At 33.6% G+C, this 18,149-nt stretch overlaps 1 protein-coding gene and 1 pseudogene across 4 annotated transcripts; both read left to right on the top strand.

Annotated features, from left to right (window-relative positions):
* The first annotated feature begins 10,985 nt into the window (after nucleotides 1-10,985).
* On the top strand, nucleotides 10,986-12,348 carry LOC111279195 (uncharacterized; annotated as a pseudogene). The gene is made up of 4 exons (XR_016334760.1): nucleotides 10,986-11,432; nucleotides 11,522-11,594; nucleotides 11,678-11,744; nucleotides 11,896-12,348. The product of XR_016334760.1 is annotated as an uncharacterized LOC111279195 (transcript).
* Nucleotides 12,349-13,558: 1,210 nt separating this feature from the next.
* LOC111279193 (S-adenosylmethionine synthase 2) lies at nucleotides 13,559-15,577 on the top strand. Of its 3 annotated transcripts, none has more exons than XM_022866113.2 (2): nucleotides 13,559-13,647; nucleotides 13,992-15,577. In XM_022866113.2, exon 2 carries the CDS (start codon nucleotides 14,002-14,004, stop codon nucleotides 15,181-15,183), a length of 1,182 nt encoding a protein of 393 aa, XP_022721848.1. In that variant the 5' UTR covers nucleotides 13,559-13,647; nucleotides 13,992-14,001; the 3' UTR covers nucleotides 15,184-15,577. The 3 variants fall into 3 exon arrangements, with proteins under 3 accessions (XP_022721848.1, XP_089612631.1, XP_022721849.1); XM_089756505.1 differs by having other exon boundaries at nucleotides 13,559-13,826; XM_022866114.2 differs by having other exon boundaries at nucleotides 13,559-13,869.
* The last annotated feature ends 2,572 nt before the right edge of the window (nucleotides 15,578-18,149 follow it).

Here is an 18,149-nt window from a genome sequence, read left to right as displayed (position 1 = left end):
GAGAAAAAGTTGAAAGTATCAATTTTCCTCGAAATTAAAGTTTTCAAAAAAATATTTTTAGGAAAAAGTTGAAAGTATTAATTTTTCTCGAAATTAAAGTTTTCAAAAAAATATTTTTGGGAAAAAGTTGAAAGTATCAATTTTTCTTAAAGATAAATTTTCAAAGGGATTTTTGAGGAAAAGTTGAAAGTATCAATTTTCCTCGAAATTAAAGTTTTTAAAAACAAAAATATTTTTGGGGGAAAAATTGAAAGTATCAATTTTCCTTAAAAATAAGTTTTCAAAAATGAATTTTTGGGGAAAAGTTGAAAGTATCAATTTTCCTCGAGATTAAAATTTTTAAAAAATATTTTGGGGAAAGTTGAGAGTATCAATTTTTTCTGCACAAAAACAATCATTCTTTTTTTCATTTTTATTTTTTTTAATGTTAAATAATCCGACGATGGAGCCTCTGCAAGTGAGACAGTAGTTTTCTTGCATACTCCTGAGGTGAGGGAATTTTTTCAATTTTCTGCTAAAAGTATTAGAGTCAATTGAGAATAATTTCCAATAATTAATTACTTAGTAAAATTTTAAGGCTCATTGGATAACACAAGTTTAAGCTGGTACCATCTTTTGATGGGCGTTGTAAGGGTGCTATAACCTTCTTCACACATAACCGAACTCTCGAACCATGTTCTGGTTAGTAAATCTGAACCTATTCTTTTAGGGACCCTTAAACTTAGGTGTTCCCTGAAAGGATAAATTCTTTAGGTGGCCAATCGCACCTAGATAAAAAAGATTGGTGGCAACTCCTTTAAGTCAATATCTAGCGATAGATCCCCGGATCTAGACGTTATGACAGCCACTAATCTTGTTTTATACCATTCAATGGTACCATCAGCTCGTTCTTTGATTTTATAAATCCATTGACAACCAACAACATTCATGGATAAATTACGAGGAACTAAAGATCAAGAATTATTTTGCATCAAAACAAAATATTCATCATTCATAGCTAAAACCCATTTTTCATCTTGACATGCTTTTTTGAATGATCTTGGTTCAAAAGATGGATAATTTGTAGCATGTAAAAACTATGGTACTTTAGGCCTTTAAGTACCATCTCGACTTCATGTAACCATGGATGTATAGTTCTAGAACCAAAAGAAATGGAAGGCTCAAATCATGGTTGAGCAGAGGGTTCCAACACAATTATATTAAGTTCAAAAATAGTTATATTTGGGATTGAAGCATTTGGTACTGGTTCTGACACAATTGTAGTCAGAGGAATGAGTAGAGATATGTCAGAACTAACCTCAGGAAATGTAAAAGAGTCATTGGGATGAGAAAGAATCTCAAAAGCTGTAGAATTAGAACGTTCTACAAAAGGAAAGCAATTTCCATAAAAAGAAACATGCCATGAGGTATAAATCTAACCAATAGAGAGGTTTAAACAACGATATCCATTGTGGATTGGAATATACCCCAAAAAGACACAATGAGTGAATTTTGGAGAAAGCTTATATTTTTGATGAAGAATTAAATGAGGATAACAAGTACATCAAAAAACTCTTAAATGATTGTCATCTGGCAAAGAGTTAAATAACACTTCAAAAGGAGAACAATTATCCAAAATTGATATAAGAAGCCGATCGATAAGATAAATAAATGTAAAAAATACCTCAAGCCAAAGAGATTGTAGTAAAGAAGCTTCAAACAACAGAGTCAAGCCCATTTCCTCAATATGTCTATGTTTTTGTTCTACTAAACCATTCTATTATGGATATGTGGACAAAAAATTTGAAGAGAAATACCATGGTGATTAAGAAGATTTTTAAAATCACCTTTAACAAGCTTTTTAACTCTATCACGCTAAAAAAATTTAATCTTATTGCCAAATTGATTTTTAACCATAGTTTTAAAATTCTCAAAACAAGTAATATTATCAAAACGACGCTTCAATGGATAAAATCAAGTATAACGACTGAAATCATCCACAAAAATAATATAATAGCAAAAACTAATAACAGTAGCAGTGGGCGATAATATCACAATGAATTAATTCAAGAACATTAGATGTTATCCTAGTAGATAAACTAGAAGACAAATGTTTACTTTTTCCTGCTTAATAAATTGTACAAGTTAAGTTACAAAAGGAAAAATCTTTAGAAGTAATATACTTATTATATTTTAATTGTGTTATAATCTTACTAGCTGGATGTTGAATTCGTCGATGTCAAATTATTTTAAAAACTGAAGAAGAACTGCCATTGAATAAAGCTTGTTGATCGCATTGCCTCACACTAATGAATCGCTCCACATCTCTTGTAGGAATCACATAAAGGTTTCCTTTAACTGGTTCATCCAGAAGTAGCTTTTTTGCACGAAGATCCTTAATAATAAAACCCCAAGGAAACAATAGAAACCATAATTATTATCTCTAGTTAGCTCAGCAATAGATAATAAATTTTCCTTTAATGCTGGAACAAATAAAATATTTTTCAATGCCAATTTTGCAAAACCAAGACATATAGCAGAATTACCAATATCACCAATATGAGTGATGTTTAAAGAATTATCATCACCAATAAAAGTACTTTCATTACCAACATAAGGAGTGCATGGTATACCAACGATGGATTAGAAGTTATATGATAGGTAGTACTTGAATTTGCCAGCTAGTAGGTATTATTGTCATTGTCTATTGGAGCATTAAGTGGAGTATCATTTGAAGTAGTAGTAGAAAGATTAAGACCAGTAAAAAAATTTCTCAGACTATGATCAAATTTATTGTAGTAGTATTGATATGTTACAGTAGTATGATTGAATGGGTGACAAATCTGACACTTTATGGCACGATTTGCATGTTGAGAATGTGAAAAGTTCCTATTATCTTGGTTATTTGATTAGAAGTCTTGTTGAGGCATATGATTTTTGAGAGGAAATGATTGAGAATTACAATGGTCATACCTTTGATTAATATGTCTAGTACGCCTAAAATCACGGCAAAGATTATTGAAAAATTGACCTCGACTATTTGGATTAGTTACCATGGTTGTCTTATGAGAATTAACAATGGCATTCATAGGTTATGATGATAATACCAACATTCTTTTCAAGCACTGCTCATGAACTAATATCCGTGCTTGCAAATCATTAAAAGAAATGGGATTCTCTTTATTTTCAATAGCAAAGACAACTGGTTGATATTCAATGGTATTTGATAATACATTCAAAGTACGAGTGATCAATTCTGAATTAGCGATAAGATGATTTATGGTTGCTAAATTATCATAAATAGATTTGATCATGGTAAGATATTTTTTAACAGACATATTTCTTTTATTACAAACTCTGTAACTCATCACGTAACAAATCTAACTTTGCTTGATATTATTGATGAAAAACAATTTCTAGAGTTATCCAAACTTGGTAAGAAGATGACAAACCCAGAATCTATGCTTGTGCACTTGGCGACAATGTTACCTTCAGACAGGAGAGAACAAATTGATCTTTCTTTACCCACTCTATATATGCAAGATTAGATGTGGTTTCATTACCTTTGATTATTATTTTAAGAGAAGGTGCATTGGTGCAATCAACAAGCCCCATTAAATCACTACATAATAAAAAGGTGCTATCTGATCATGCCGAAAGTAAATAATTTTTTAAGTTCAACTTAATAGAGATAAGGCTAGAAATATTGGGGAAGGAAAAAGATAGTATGAAAGAAGATTGATTGTTAAAAGTTATTAGAAGGTTTAAGAAATAATATATTATAAAAAAAGTTATTGGAGTAGAATTATATAAAGTAATTGTTTTTAGATACGAGAAGAAGATAAATATTTTGATTAGAATTGAAGATGAGGAAATAAGGAAAGCCACTGCTTTGATACCATAAAATGAATTTGTAAAGAACAAATATTGTACTCTATTCCATTTAGGGTTATAGCATGTATATTTATATCATAAAAGAGTACAAGCATATTTACACATAACTAAATATACAATTATTGACAACATATTCTAATATAGACTTCATACGATCAATTAACTATCTATCTTCTGCATTTAGTTGCTTCTTCAAGTCTACATCCTCAGTGGCAAAAAGCTTAGGTATCATCAACTTTAGCAATGACCACAGCTCCTGTAACAAAATCCTATCCACTCAACAACAATAATATAACATGTAGAAAACTTAGAAGCATATTCAACAAAAATATCTTCTAATGCTTTTGATACCACTAGCATTTTATTTATTGTGACAGAAAAAAACTTACCAAAAGCTTTTATGGTAACAAGACATGCATTTTTTTACAAAAATTGAGATTCAATTAACAACAGAAAGAATATATGAAAGATTAAGGTACAAAAGACTTTTTTTTTTATCTAAATTAAAAATTTAATGCATGATCCATTAAGTTGAAATACATTTGTCATAATGCACACTTTGCATTTATAAGAATCTTTTCTTTTTTCCTTTACTAAAATCTATTTATCTCTGACAAAATAGAGTTCATTAAGACTGGTGTTTAATTGATAACTTTTCATGCTTCGACATAAAACTTAAATTTTCCCCAGTAACTGTGAACTATATGATTCACAAATTGCAACGTAATACCACAGTGTTCAGCAACCATTATTTACTTAAATTGTTTCCAATTCTAGAATTATTTTAGGATGGAGAAAAAGGTAATAGTATCGATAAATCATTTTGCAGTGGTGTGTCTGTTACCGTAAGACGCTGGTTTGTATTTCGAGCAACTGACATTAGATTTTTTTTCTCATAAAGCTATTCTTGTCCTTTAAAGCATGGCCCTCATCCATTAGCACACAGCTCCAATACCAACGTTTCAGAATTTTACGATCATCCTTCTGTTGCACATTATAGAGACTACTAATTAAAAAGCCACAAACACACACACACACAAAACAAATAGAATATAGCACAAACATAAAAACTTAGTTAACAACAAATTATACCTATGTCTTTCAAAATGTGAATAACACACAATGACATTAAATGGAGGTGGTAATCTAGTTTTGGACAAATAACTTAACTATTTTGAGTAAGTGGTACGGGACAAAGACACTGATAATCAGAAGATTTCATTGATGTCTGTGTTGGATACTCTAGCTGGCTATTTTGGATAGAAAAGAATTCTATAAAAGAAACTTGTGCCAGAAACTCTAGTTCCAACTCATATTAAACAAAGGAACTAAAAATTTAAAATGAATAACAGAGAAAGTTTCATTAAATTACAAATGGTAGCAAAATGAAAAGCTAAACAGTATTACCGAGGGCTAAAGACATACCAACTACCTTATCAAAACAGGGTCTATCATAAGATGGCAAGCTTGACCATGCTAGCCCAAGCCATATTATAAGGCAAGGTCAACGCATGACATCATATCCATATTAAAATACCATGTGTGCTTATGTTTCAAGCTCTTTTTAAGAAAGAATTCTATATTTCTCCCTCCATCTGATTGTTTTTTTAATTGATGATAGCAAAACTAGAAAGTCACCATTTGTAGCTGTATAAGATCTATAGAGATCTTCATCGTTGATTCTGTATAAATACTACTATGCCATGGTTTGCTACAAGAAAAAATACCAAGCAATTCAAAAATGAATATGTATATGCCAAAAGCTCAAATAAATCCTCAAAAAGCAAAGTTGGATGCCACCTTTAAAAATTTACAATTGAAACTCTCAGAGAATGCTGAAATTTGAAAAAGATGAAGAAACACTAAAGTTCATCATCAATTATTAGATTCTCCACATATTGTACTTATTTATTAAAGTCACAATGAATAAAAGTAGAGAAGCAAGCAACCTGCTGATGAACTATTAACTATAGTAATGAAAGAATTTTAAAACTCATTTCAAAATAGGGGTGCTGGAATTTGAATGCATGAATGATTGTAAATTGATTGACCAATTTCTTTTTTCAGTAAGACCATTTAAAAGGGAAAAATTGTGATGCGGTGCATTTTCTTCCTATAAAAGAATATCATTTATGCATTCACGAAAAGAAATCATTAAATAACCTCTCTCGTAAACTAATTCCTTGATTTTTTAGCTTTTCATGGAGTTGATCCAACCAGCTTTTACATTCTAAATTTTGGGAAGTTTCATTACTGATTCAGTAATTTACACAATATTGTTGAAGTGGTTAGTAAACATAGCTCATTATTCAAAACACCTTCAAGTTCTTAATAGAAAGAGTAACAAATATATTCGTAAAAATAGAAATAGATATATTGTTTGTCATTAAACTTTAGTAACTTGTTTGTCATTAAAGAAAATTGCATAGCTAAGTGAATAAGTTGATATACAAATGCAGAAATTTCAACAAAAAGCAGAGTAGATAAAAAGAAAAGCATACCCCCTCAAGGCTTCTTCTTAATAAGAAATCTTAAATCAAGAGGAGATTGTTATTTTCATAGCAAAAACCTAAGGGGGAAATAAGTAGTAATAATCTTAATTTTTAAAATAAACTCCTTCAATACATCTTCAAAAGGCTTTAGGATTTTCACAAAGAGTTCATTGTCGTCTTGAAGGCAACCCCTATAAATTGACCACTACCCCCTTTTCTTATCAAATTTTATGAAAATTAATTAGATTATGGCAATTTTTTCCTTTTGATTGTGTTTTCATTAGGAATTTTGAAAGCTAGTAGCATTTATTAACCCAACCAGTCATTCTCTTAGTCCGGATAAATTCATGGCTTTCATCCTAAGAAGGCTTTTGGTGTTCTATAACATTTTGTAGCAAATGAGTGAACACTAAACTTCTAACAGTTTTGGCTTTAGCGCATGCTTTCATTATACTTATCACTCCATGAATTATTGGTTTTATAACTTCATTTTGAAAATAAAAAAAATAATTAATTTTATGTTTTATTAATATATCCTTATATAAACTAATAGCTTAATTCATTAAAATTAGGTGCTGTTTTTTCTTTTAAATTTTTTCATAATGTAAAAAAAAAAAAAGCAAAATAAAAGTTGATTGTGGTCTACTTTAATTTTTGACTTTAAGCAACAATTCATGTTAACCTTCAACTTTAGATTAGAAATTAAAGGCCAAAAAACTCAGCTTAGAATAGTTTCATATAATTCAAGCTAGTATACCAATAACTTTCTATATGATATTAATATCTCAAGATCATTAGACTCAAAATCCATAGGTGTGGCAACATGGTAGACACCATTACAAACTTGAATTGGATCATCAAAGCTTCCATCTTCGTCTAAATCTGCCTTCCACAAAATCTACCATGTCTTAGCTTTTGGTAACTCTAATAAATGCCTTAACTTTTTTAAGTTGCTTGCTTTATTAATAAAAGAAAATCAATTAAAATACTATTAAACTATTATTGTTAGTCTGCTACTAAATTACTTAAATCCAAATTTAACCTTGCTACACCTAAAATAATATCAACAACCAAAGTGAAAATCAATGACAAAATATAATTAAAAAAATAACAAATCCAAATATAATCAAGACTAAAAAAAAGAATAAAATTCAAGCAGGTGGAAAAAACCAAATCAAAACCAAAACTAAAACCATCTCACTACAATAGTTGATGCTTTTGTTGTCACCATCATTGACACAATCTCCACTTCTTTCCCTTTTTTCTTATTACAAATGTTTTGAAAATGAAAAAAAAAAATTCAGATCCAACAAATAGACCAACATTCTAATGGTAGGAGACATCTTCTAACAGTCTCTAATTTTCAAGCTTCCACCGACTACTCCTTCCTAGCTTCTTCTCTCTTTTTTTTCTTTCTCAACCATTACTTTTCTTCAATAAAAATCGTTGGTGTTACCGTTCATCTATCATTCTCCCTCCCTCTACCTCTCCGTTGCTCATTGCTTCTCTATTTAGTTCTTCAACCCCGGTTGCAACTTTCGTTGGTTGGTGATTTCTTCTCTCTTGTGTCGCCTTCCCCTCTTTCTCGTTGTTCCCTTTTCCTTCTCTTTTTTTCATTACCGTTTGTGGAGAAGCTTTTGAAATCATAAAATCCAGAAGCTTCTTTATGCAGAAGCTTTAATCTTACAAGAAAAAAGCTGTAAATCTATGCCCAAATTTACCCTCAAATTTTTTTTTGAAGACATCACATACATGTATAATAAATTGGAGTAACGAGATAATTGGGGATAGCTTTTATATTATGTACCAAAAGAAATATCTACGCTTCACTATGTTTGAAATATTCTATATCATTTGATTGTAGGCATCTAAATAGACTTTGAAATTAGCTTAAAAAAAAAAAACTTGCAATCACAAAACCAAATGGAACTTTTATGAATAACTGCATCAAAGGAACCAGCTTGAAATGGACTAATATCTCGTACCAAGGATTTAAATTGCGGTAGCGGTCATGTTTTCGGTTGTGTCACATTTGTCACAGTTGCGGATATAACGGAGACTTTTGTAGTTATTACGGCTATCGCGATCGTAAATTTTTTTAAATTTTGCTCAACTTACTATAAAATATAATAATTTTAATTATTAATCATAAAACTTCTTATTTTATGATTTTTAAAGTAATTTATATCATATCATGTGTTTTATTTATTTTAAAAAAATATTTATAGTAAAATATTCATATTTAAAAAATTATTTATATGATAATTAAAAAATAACAAGAGATAAATAAACATGTGAAAAATAAATAATCATAATGAATGATATATTTAATTATTTAATTATCGTACTCATCAAATTATTATTGAACTATATTATCATGAATCATATAATAAGTGATTAAATATTCATAAATTAAGTAAGAGCATTATTATTTATGAGTCAAGAGAATTATTTTTTACGAACTTACAATAAATCAAACTTGACAGCCTCCATGTTGTGGGCAATTTTCAACAATGATAGCCTCAAGTCTACTTCTTCTGCCTTTTGACTAAATTGTATAGACCCACACAACTTTTCATCTCTTCACCTTACATTCAATAATTTTTTTTCTCCAAACCGTCATCCTCATCCCCATCTTTCAGTTCTCTTTTTATTTGGTGTGTGCTATCTGCTTACTTCTGTCAACCTCAAGTCTCACTCTCATCTCTTGTCTCTCATTTTAAGTCCCAATAACTCTTGCCTCTTTCTACCAATGTATCATAGTCCAATTTAATCTCAAACACACAAAATCACAGTAAATTTGAAAATTTAAAAAAAAAAAGGTAATTTAAGTGTTGAATTAACTACTTACCTTAAATTACATGTACTTGATTTTGATTGAAGTTAAATTTGAGAGAACTGATACTTTTGAAAGTTTAAGTTTTGTGATTTTTTTTTTCTGAATTTGTAAATTGATGTTTATTTTCTTTCTTGCTGTTTTTATTTTAAGTCTTTAAACAGAAGAAATTTAGCATCCTCGACTTTGTTTCCCATTAGTGTGAAAATGCTACAGGCAGCTCGTCATTCTGTGGCTTAGATGCCAGTGTGTTGCAAATTCTTTTAAGCATTGATTGACCACAGCAATGGAATCTTCAGCGCCTTCATAGTAATCTTCTTATTCTTATTCTAAGCTCTTCCCTACTCCTCTCCGCCATGTGGATGTTCGTTCACCCGGCTATTCAATAAGCAAGAAGATCAAGGTGCATATTTTAATGCCTCGATCATTTCTCGAACTGGAAGTCACATCAAAAGGTCAAAAAAAAACCTCACCTCCCAACGGTGAATATTAACGAATTGCCTACACCAGAACGTTGAAGCGAATTTTTTTTTAATGAAAATAGGAATAGCAACAATAGTGGATCGCTATTTGTTACTATTCACCATTACACCATAATTTGCGATTGTGATTCGTCCGTTATAGATGAAATTCAAGTTCTTTTTCGTTTTTTCTCCAATAGCAATGACGGATAATGACGCGACTGTGAAATAGCGGCTGCTACACCGCTATCCGACTGTTATTTAAATCTTTGTCTCGTACATCTAATTTAATATCTGCAAATTCATTTCATTTAAGAAATAACAAGAAGAACATGTCAAAAACTTTTCATTTCCTTGTATTTTAATTTTACTGTAAAAAATTTCAACACAAAGCCATTCTACAAGGATACATTTTAGCTGTTGACGGTTGGGGTACTTAGTTTGCATAGCTTCGATGACCATAGAGGATGTATCGACGTTGACAACATCCTCGTATCCATCGTTCGCCATGTCTTCATTAAACACAGCAAAATGTGGACTTTTGTTACATAAAAATGAGAGATCTGTAAAGGGTATGCATTGGTTTTGAGGAGCTGGCACCTGAGTTGCCGCAGCCGAGAACGAGAATGCGTTGATGGCGGTTGGGGACATAAAGGTGGATAAGGGGAGCTAAGGCAAGGTATTTTTGGCACCAATCAAAGGGAGCTGATTCGTGGGCGTAGCGGTTGTCCTAGTACCATGGCTTACCGTATGCTTGAGTTGATGGTGTCCCCAAGGTCATCCTTTCTGCAACTCTGTCTGTTAAGCTACTTGATGTTGAAAATAGTACTTGGATTTGGAGTTGGAGCTGCAAAATGTTGGCAGTTTCAGAGTTGGTGAAATGATCAGGTTGTGTCTGGAACACCCTGGAGCTTTGTTGGGATTGGCCACGTTTATCATCAACATCAAGTTCAATGTATCTCGAACTCGTGTATTTGTTTTAATCCACTTGATTTCCTTTTGTCTGTTAGAACTTAAGAGCTCTCATTCATGTCTTAAACCAACTCATAGCCATAAGTCATGTGGGCAACATGCCACATATGGAAGTTGGCCAAAATCATAGGAAGACAGAGTATAGACATGAGAAAACGACTGAGATCCTATCATTAATTATAAATAATAATAATAAGACCCTTAATACGGGCTTCGAACCCTTTTTTTTCTATGACTAGGCTTCAGCTTTTGAACCTTTATAGTCCAATAATGCAGAGCCGTAAAAAAGGGCTTTGAGCTTTCGGAATCCGCTGTCCAGGCCCAATCGTGAGTTGAAAGAGGCAAAAAGGGAAAAATGCTTTAGTCTTTGGGTATCATCGACTGAAGAGAAAGGAAGCAAAAGCAGCCAAGAAGTAGAAAACCCAAAAAATTTTGAGAGTTAGACTCGGTGAGTGAGCTAATTCGGTATACGGAAACGTGAAGGAAGAGAAAGATGTCTTCTTCTTCTTCTTCTTCTTGTAAAGCGTCGGAATCTGAAGCGGCAGGCGTTGCTTCTGTGGGGCAAGACGACATCGGCCTCGGCGACGTGCAAGTGACGAGCTTCACAGAGCTCGTGGATGACGTGACCCCCTCCACTTTCAGATCATTTGCCTTCCTAATCAGTTATGCTATTCCTCTTTATTTTTCTACTAATGAGTTTGGGATTACAAGTAATTATTTATTTGATAGATATACGCATGGATGGGCTGTAACTCTGCTAAACTCGGAAACTTGTATGCTGCTGCTCCTAGACGACCTGTAAGTTTCGTTTTTCTTTAATTCATTACTTTTAATCAGCATTATGATTTGTTGCTGAAAGCTAAAACAAGATTTATGGCTATCAACAGAGTAATACGGTGAGCGTGACTTCCATACTTGGGGTGCTTCAGATAACACTGTCTCTGGAATTGCTCGACGATTGGATCATTTTCTTTAATTTTACCAACATTTTATTACTATATATGATTAGCGGGGTTGAATTCAAAGCAAATTGATTGTTTTGCGGTGCTTAAAACTGGCCCCAATGTAATTGTGGCTTGCAATATCCCAAAAAATAGCCCCATGCTTGAGGTTTTGCCTTTTTTTTTGCCTCTTTCTCTTTATGCCAACGCATGTTCTTTCAATTCACTTCACTAGTCTATTGACATTTTGACATAATATATTGTTGATCTTTGTGTTCATATCATCATTTTGTTCCCCATTTTCTTCTGAGTTTTTTCAGGAAAATGCTGAAAAGAAGTTGGTAGAGAAGCTAATTGCCCTGGGCTACTCAAGGTCGAAATCTCCAGCTGCAGGGCGAACGTTATGTTCTTCATAGCTAAAAACTGTGATTCATATGTGCATTGTAGCAGCAAGCCAGTAGATTGTACTAGTCTGCAATGTAGAATCTGTTACGGGATCCTTTTTAACTCATTTTATTGATCTAGAAATTTAACCAACAAAATATAATGAGTCTGGCTGCGAGTCCCGGACGGTGGATGTAAGCTTTTCTGTTATGTTATGTGCTTTGTTTCTTCATGGCAGAAACATAAAAGTTGCAATTGCACGGTTGTCTTCGATTTTCTCCCCGAATTTTATGGGATGGAGTGCTACTTTTCTGCTCATGCTTGTATGGGTGGTTGAGTCTAAGTTTACTTCTGAGCTTAATGATAGTTTAACCCTGTTTTGACCCGAATTTGGATGTCAATTTTTTATTGTCAGAGCTAAATTTCAGCAATGATCATCATGCCATGCTCAACATTTTTCAAATTAATTTTCTTATTGCAATGCCTAGATGCCAAGGAAAAATACAGCAGGCGCTTTTACAGATTGAAACATCAATGGTGATTTGATCAGTTCATCCCAATTAGAACGTTTAATGATGTTTCTAACGGATAATTAACCTCCTGGATGAAAGTTGTGTGATTGGAAGTCAAGTGTTTGTTACCAAGCTAGGAAATGAGCTCAGGAAAAGGAGAAATAATGCTTATCAATGATAAAAGATGCCATTCATAGCATGTTTAGTGAGTTTGGTATTGATAGTGATTTGATGATTATAAAATCCCTTTAAGATGAAGGGAGGTATTAGAATCTGACTATGTTTTTGGTTGGTAGGTTGGTAACGTCAAAGAGGTGAGGACTGAGGATGCAACATCCCATCGTTATCTCACCAACCATCATCCGCAGGCCACCTCCAAAATCCAAAGGCAATTGCATGTTCTTTCAAGTATTTTATTTTTGGTCCAACAGTATACAGAAGATGTTTGCTTCTAATACTGCCTATAACTTTGTTTCTTGGGGATGAAACCTATTGCATTGCATGTTTGTTGGTAATGCCTGAAATAATAAAGAAGATAAATAAAACTTTGCGAATTTATTCAAAAAAACATTATCATCACGTATATAATAGAATTATTAAGTTAATTATCTCATGTAAATAACATTATATTTTCGTGCATAAAATCAACTACGTATGACCTCAAAATACAACAGAAAAAGGTCAAAATAAATGAGAAAGGAGAGTAGTGAGAGGGCCTTGAATGGAAAGTGGGGTTAATGGTCAGAAATGGTATGGTAATAAGAAACGTCCAGGGACAGGTAATTCTGATACAGCAGTAATTAAGACAGCTGGTGGGATTTGCATTTCCCAAAGAAAATATAATCAATCTCACCAACCGACTCGGACTCGGCTGCTCCTCCTTTCTCCTTTCCAACAATCCAAATAGATAAACCACACCGACACGTGCTTGATATACGCGGCCTCACATTCAGCACATTTGTTTATCAATAACCGTCGGATTCAAATCTCACCCACCACACCCCATTGAATCTATTTCCGGGCAGTTGCCTTCTCTTCTCTTAAATTGCCCTATATATACTCTCTTTCTACCCTAAGTTTAGAACTCGCCTAATACTCTTCTTCTCTCCTCTTGCATTCAATTTCGAGGGCCGCATAACCAAAATCCCTACCATTCCTTCTCTTACAGCAGCAAGGGTACCCACTCTCTTCTTTCTCTTTTGTTTCACTTCACTTGTTATGCTATTTGTATTTGATTGTGTACGAGGGTCATTCACTTCCCAGTTCATATTTTTCCTATGAAATACTAAGTCATCTTTGCTATTTCGGATTTGCTTTTTAACTCTTTCTGTTACACATGTGTCTCTATGCTGCCTGTAAGTAGTGCTGTGAAGTTGATGCATTAGAGTTACAGATCTGGTAGCCTGTTTTTATTTTTGTTTTGAATATAGTCATTCAATTTGGAAATTAGATTTCTTGTTACATTATTTAGCATATATTTTTTTTAGTTGAATAAAGAGTATATCAAATTGGTTTTGCAGAAATTAAGTGATGGAGACCTTCCTGTTCACCTCGGAGTCTGTGAACGAGGGACATCCTGACAAGCTCTGTGATCAGATCTCCGACGCCGTCCTCGATGCCTGCTTGGCACAGGACCCTGAAAGCAAGGTAGCATGTGAGACCTGCACCAAGACCAACATGGTCATGGTCTTTGGCGAGATCACTACCAAAGCCAACGTTGACTACGAGAAGATCGTGCGTGACACCTGCCGTGGCATCGGTTTCACATCTGATGATGTGGGTCTCGATGCTGACAACTGCAAAGTGCTAGTTAACATTGAGCAACAAAGCCCTGATATTGCCCAAGGTGTTCACGGCCATCTCACTAAGCGCCCTGAGGAAATTGGTGCTGGTGATCAGGGCCATATGTTTGGCTATGCCACTGACGAGACTCCTGAATTGATGCCTCTGAGCCATGTTTTGGCAACCAAGCTTGGTGCTCGCCTCACTGAAGTACGCAAAAATGGAACTTGCCCTTGGCTCAGGCCTGATGGCAAGACTCAAGTCACGGTTGAGTATTACAACGATAAGGGTGCCATGGTGCCTGTTCGTGTGCACACTGTGCTCATCTCCACTCAGCATGATGAGACTGTGACTAATGACGAGATTGCCGCTGATTTGAAGGAGCATGTCATCAAGCCGGTTATTCCTGAGAAGTACCTTGATGAGAAGACCATTTTCCACCTTAACCCATCTGGCCGTTTTGTCATTGGAGGTCCTCATGGCGATGCCGGTCTCACTGGTCGCAAGATCATTATCGACACTTATGGAGGATGGGGCGCTCATGGTGGTGGTGCTTTCTCTGGGAAGGACCCTACCAAGGTGGATAGAAGCGGTGCTTACATTGTCAGGCAGGCTGCAAAGAGCATTGTTGCTAATGAACTTGCTAGGAGGTGTATTGTGCAGGTATCATATGCCATTGGTGTGCCTGAGCCTTTATCTGTATTTGTGGACACATATGGTACTGGAAAGATCCCAGACAAGGAAATTCTGAAGATTGTGAAGGAGAACTTTGATTTCAGACCTGGAATGATTGCTATCAATCTTGATCTTAAGAGGGGGGGCAATGGCAGGTTTTTGAAGACTGCTGCCTATGGGCATTTTGGCCGGGATGACCCAGACTTCACTTGGGAGGTTGTCAAGCCACTCAAGTGGGACAAGGTCCAGGCATAATTTGACCTTCTTCAGATGAATTCCGCGCTTGATTTATTGGCTGGTGTTCTCTGCCATTCGAGTCTGCTTATTGGGCTCTTGCTTACAATTTCGTTCACTTTTGTTTGTTTTCATGTGTTCTCTTGAAATTTTAGTAGATTTATATTTATTTATATATATGAGATATAATGAGTGAAATACCAATGGGAATTAGAAATCTCACGGTTGTATGTTATTGCTTTTCAAAGAGAATAACATAAAAAGTGAATTAATTGATAGCCATAGCCAGAGCTGTAAAACGTTTTGTACTTGTTGGAAGTTCAAACCTCCACATAATAGCACAGAATTTGCAATTTACAGGAATGTTCAACCCTGTTAGCCTTGCAAGTGAAACTCAAGATTGTTTGTTGTCTTATCTTCGTTGTAGCATTTTGAAATAGTCGGGGCGTTTTGTTGTGAAGCTTAGCATATTGTCGGTAGCACTTGAAAGTGAATTTTAAAAGACCATGGGCCCATATATTCCTCTTGTACGGATTGTAGAAGCAGCGACAATTATTAATGCTGCCAGTTGTTCTAGTGAATTAAGTGGGTGCTGTCGATGATCTGGGCTGGGAAGTTCAACTTTGAACCAGCCTAAATCTGTGGCTTGAATGCATTGTTACCTGTACTTGGCCCACAATGTAGTGCTATTTATTTCAGAAAAATGGACATGCAATTCAAACTTGGACTTCAGCACTTAAACGTCCTGGCTATTTTTGGGCCAGTAAACGGGCAATTACACAAAGATTTTTATACGGCCCTCATGAAACCCGAACCAAGTCTAAGCAAGCATTGAAAGGCACTTACGACAGACATAATGAGTTGAATTATTAGACCTGTATCTGTCTAGTTTATTAGGCAGTTTTTTCCTTAATGCTACAGACACGACATGCCAGTCAATTGGTAAAGTATGTTTAATGTAAGTCTTTAGATATTTATTGGTCGTAATACCAATTATTCATATATATATATGAATAATTGGTATTACGACCAATAAATATCTAAAGACTTACATTAAACATACTTTACATGCATATATATATATATATATATATTCACTTCCAATCAGTTGCTTGCATCGTATTGTATGATTAGTAACATCAAGTATTTAACTTCAGCAGCATCCAATTACCAGGCACATCAATTTTTTTTTTATTTACTCACTAGTATTATGTAAGAACAAATCCGTATGTTGTGCTTTTACACACAAAGAGTGGAAACAGGTAAATTTCAATCACAGTAAAATTTAAGAGATTTTTTTCTGGTTATGGTGCTTCCTAAGAAGCGAGAAACACGGAGTTATTGAAGGTAAACTCTCCATTATCGCCATCCAGCCCATCTATTACGAATAATATTGTGATTGGGTGTTTGTTGCTGCATATTGTGCCTGTTACGTACGCTGCTTGCATCGTTTGTGTTGCATCGCAAAATATCATTTGTGCTTCTAGTTAGTGAGGTTGGCAAGGAGCATGAGTCGCATCATCAGAGAAAAGACTTACATTATCTTTTCTGCTTGGTTGACTCCGTCCAAAACAAATAATTTGGACGATTCTTACCCCATTTTGTTCAATTGTATCAAATTGGAAAAACGCCCTGTCAGTGTGAATAGCTTAGGCCAATCAGGACCAAAAAGAGGTCCAATTATTAAATATATCGTGGCCTGATTAGCAGTAAGAGCAATAAAAAAAACAATACTTTGAGTGGGCGGTTTGGCCCAGATACATCACAAAATAAAAAATAAGCCGAACTGTTTCTTTCTCCATAGAGAAATATTATGGAAACTTAAGGAAAAGAAAAAGGATATGTTCACATTTTAAAGTCAACACATTTAATTCTTGCACTATAAAAGCCTATAAAGGGTACTTCATCTTATCTTCTTCTAGTTAATCTGTTTCCAAGCCAATTGAATTCCATCTTCAATTAGAGCCTATTGAAGAAAGAAGTTGTAACAGATATATCTTGTTTTTTTTTTTTGGGTAAGAACAGATATATCTTTTACTTATAACTCTAGAATAAATCCACAGAAGATATATGTAGCTTGAGCAGCTGATAAATTTTTATAGACAGAAAATTATAATATGATAATGTTTCTTGAGCAGAAGATATTATCTAATGGAATGTCCCTTCAGTTCAACAACTACCACAACTTAAAGCTTTTTTATTGTTCAAAAAGGACCATTTGTTGGATACTCCTATTAATCTTATGGTGTCCCCACTTTCGTTGAAGATCAAACAATTTTGATAAAGCTTCAAATAGGCTCCATTTATTTATTATTCTAAGTAAACTGAATTTTTGACTTGTCAAAATATTATTTAAAACAAAGTAGAGGACTTCTTTTTCTCCTTTTTTTTTTCTATCTTTTTTCCACCTTTACCTGTATGTTTTCATTTCCTGATCATGATAGATGTGAAAACAATGCAATGGGGTTAACCTTTGTTTCTACTGTCTCTGCTTTTGCCAGACAAAACAAGAGAACTACGATCCACTAAGTATTAGCTTTTTGAGGCTTAGTTTGATACACTTTCCTGGTATATATGCTTTTATATTATAGATATTAAATAGACAAGCATTTAAAGGGAGAGAAAAGAGAAAAAACAAAAAAACTTTTGTTTTTCTTCTTAATAAATCATAAGAAATGAAAAACATGGCTTCCTGCCTTTGCATTGCTAGGAGTCTATTGCTTGAAAGATTTTAAATGCCTTACTAGTTACTAAAGCTTTTAATTAAAATTTACCCCCTCATTATAATTAACAATTTAATTTATTTAATAAGGATTTAAACATTTAAATGATGAGATAGTTTATTTGAATTCTCTTAAAGTAAAATTCTGAATACACTACTTCGTCCTTAAAATTGTTTCAAAAAAATAAATTTAAGCAAAATCTTAAAAGAAATATATATATGTATATATATATATATATATATATATTCATGTCTTAATTAGAAG

Source organism: Durio zibethinus, chromosome 27 (genome assembly GCF_047325235.1).
Source record: "Durio zibethinus cultivar Kanyao isolate XHJ-2024 chromosome 27, ASM4732523v1, whole genome shotgun sequence".
In the NCBI taxonomy this organism is placed as follows: domain Eukaryota; kingdom Viridiplantae; phylum Streptophyta; class Magnoliopsida; order Malvales; family Malvaceae; genus Durio; species Durio zibethinus.
This window is presented reverse-complemented; position numbering and strand designations above follow the sequence as displayed.

Bases quoted from the DNA above. Each gene is read 5' to 3' on its own strand.
- LOC111279193 (XM_022866113.2), top strand. From the start codon at position 14,002: ATGGAGACCTTCCTGTTCACCTCGGAGTCTGTGAACGAGGGACATCCT.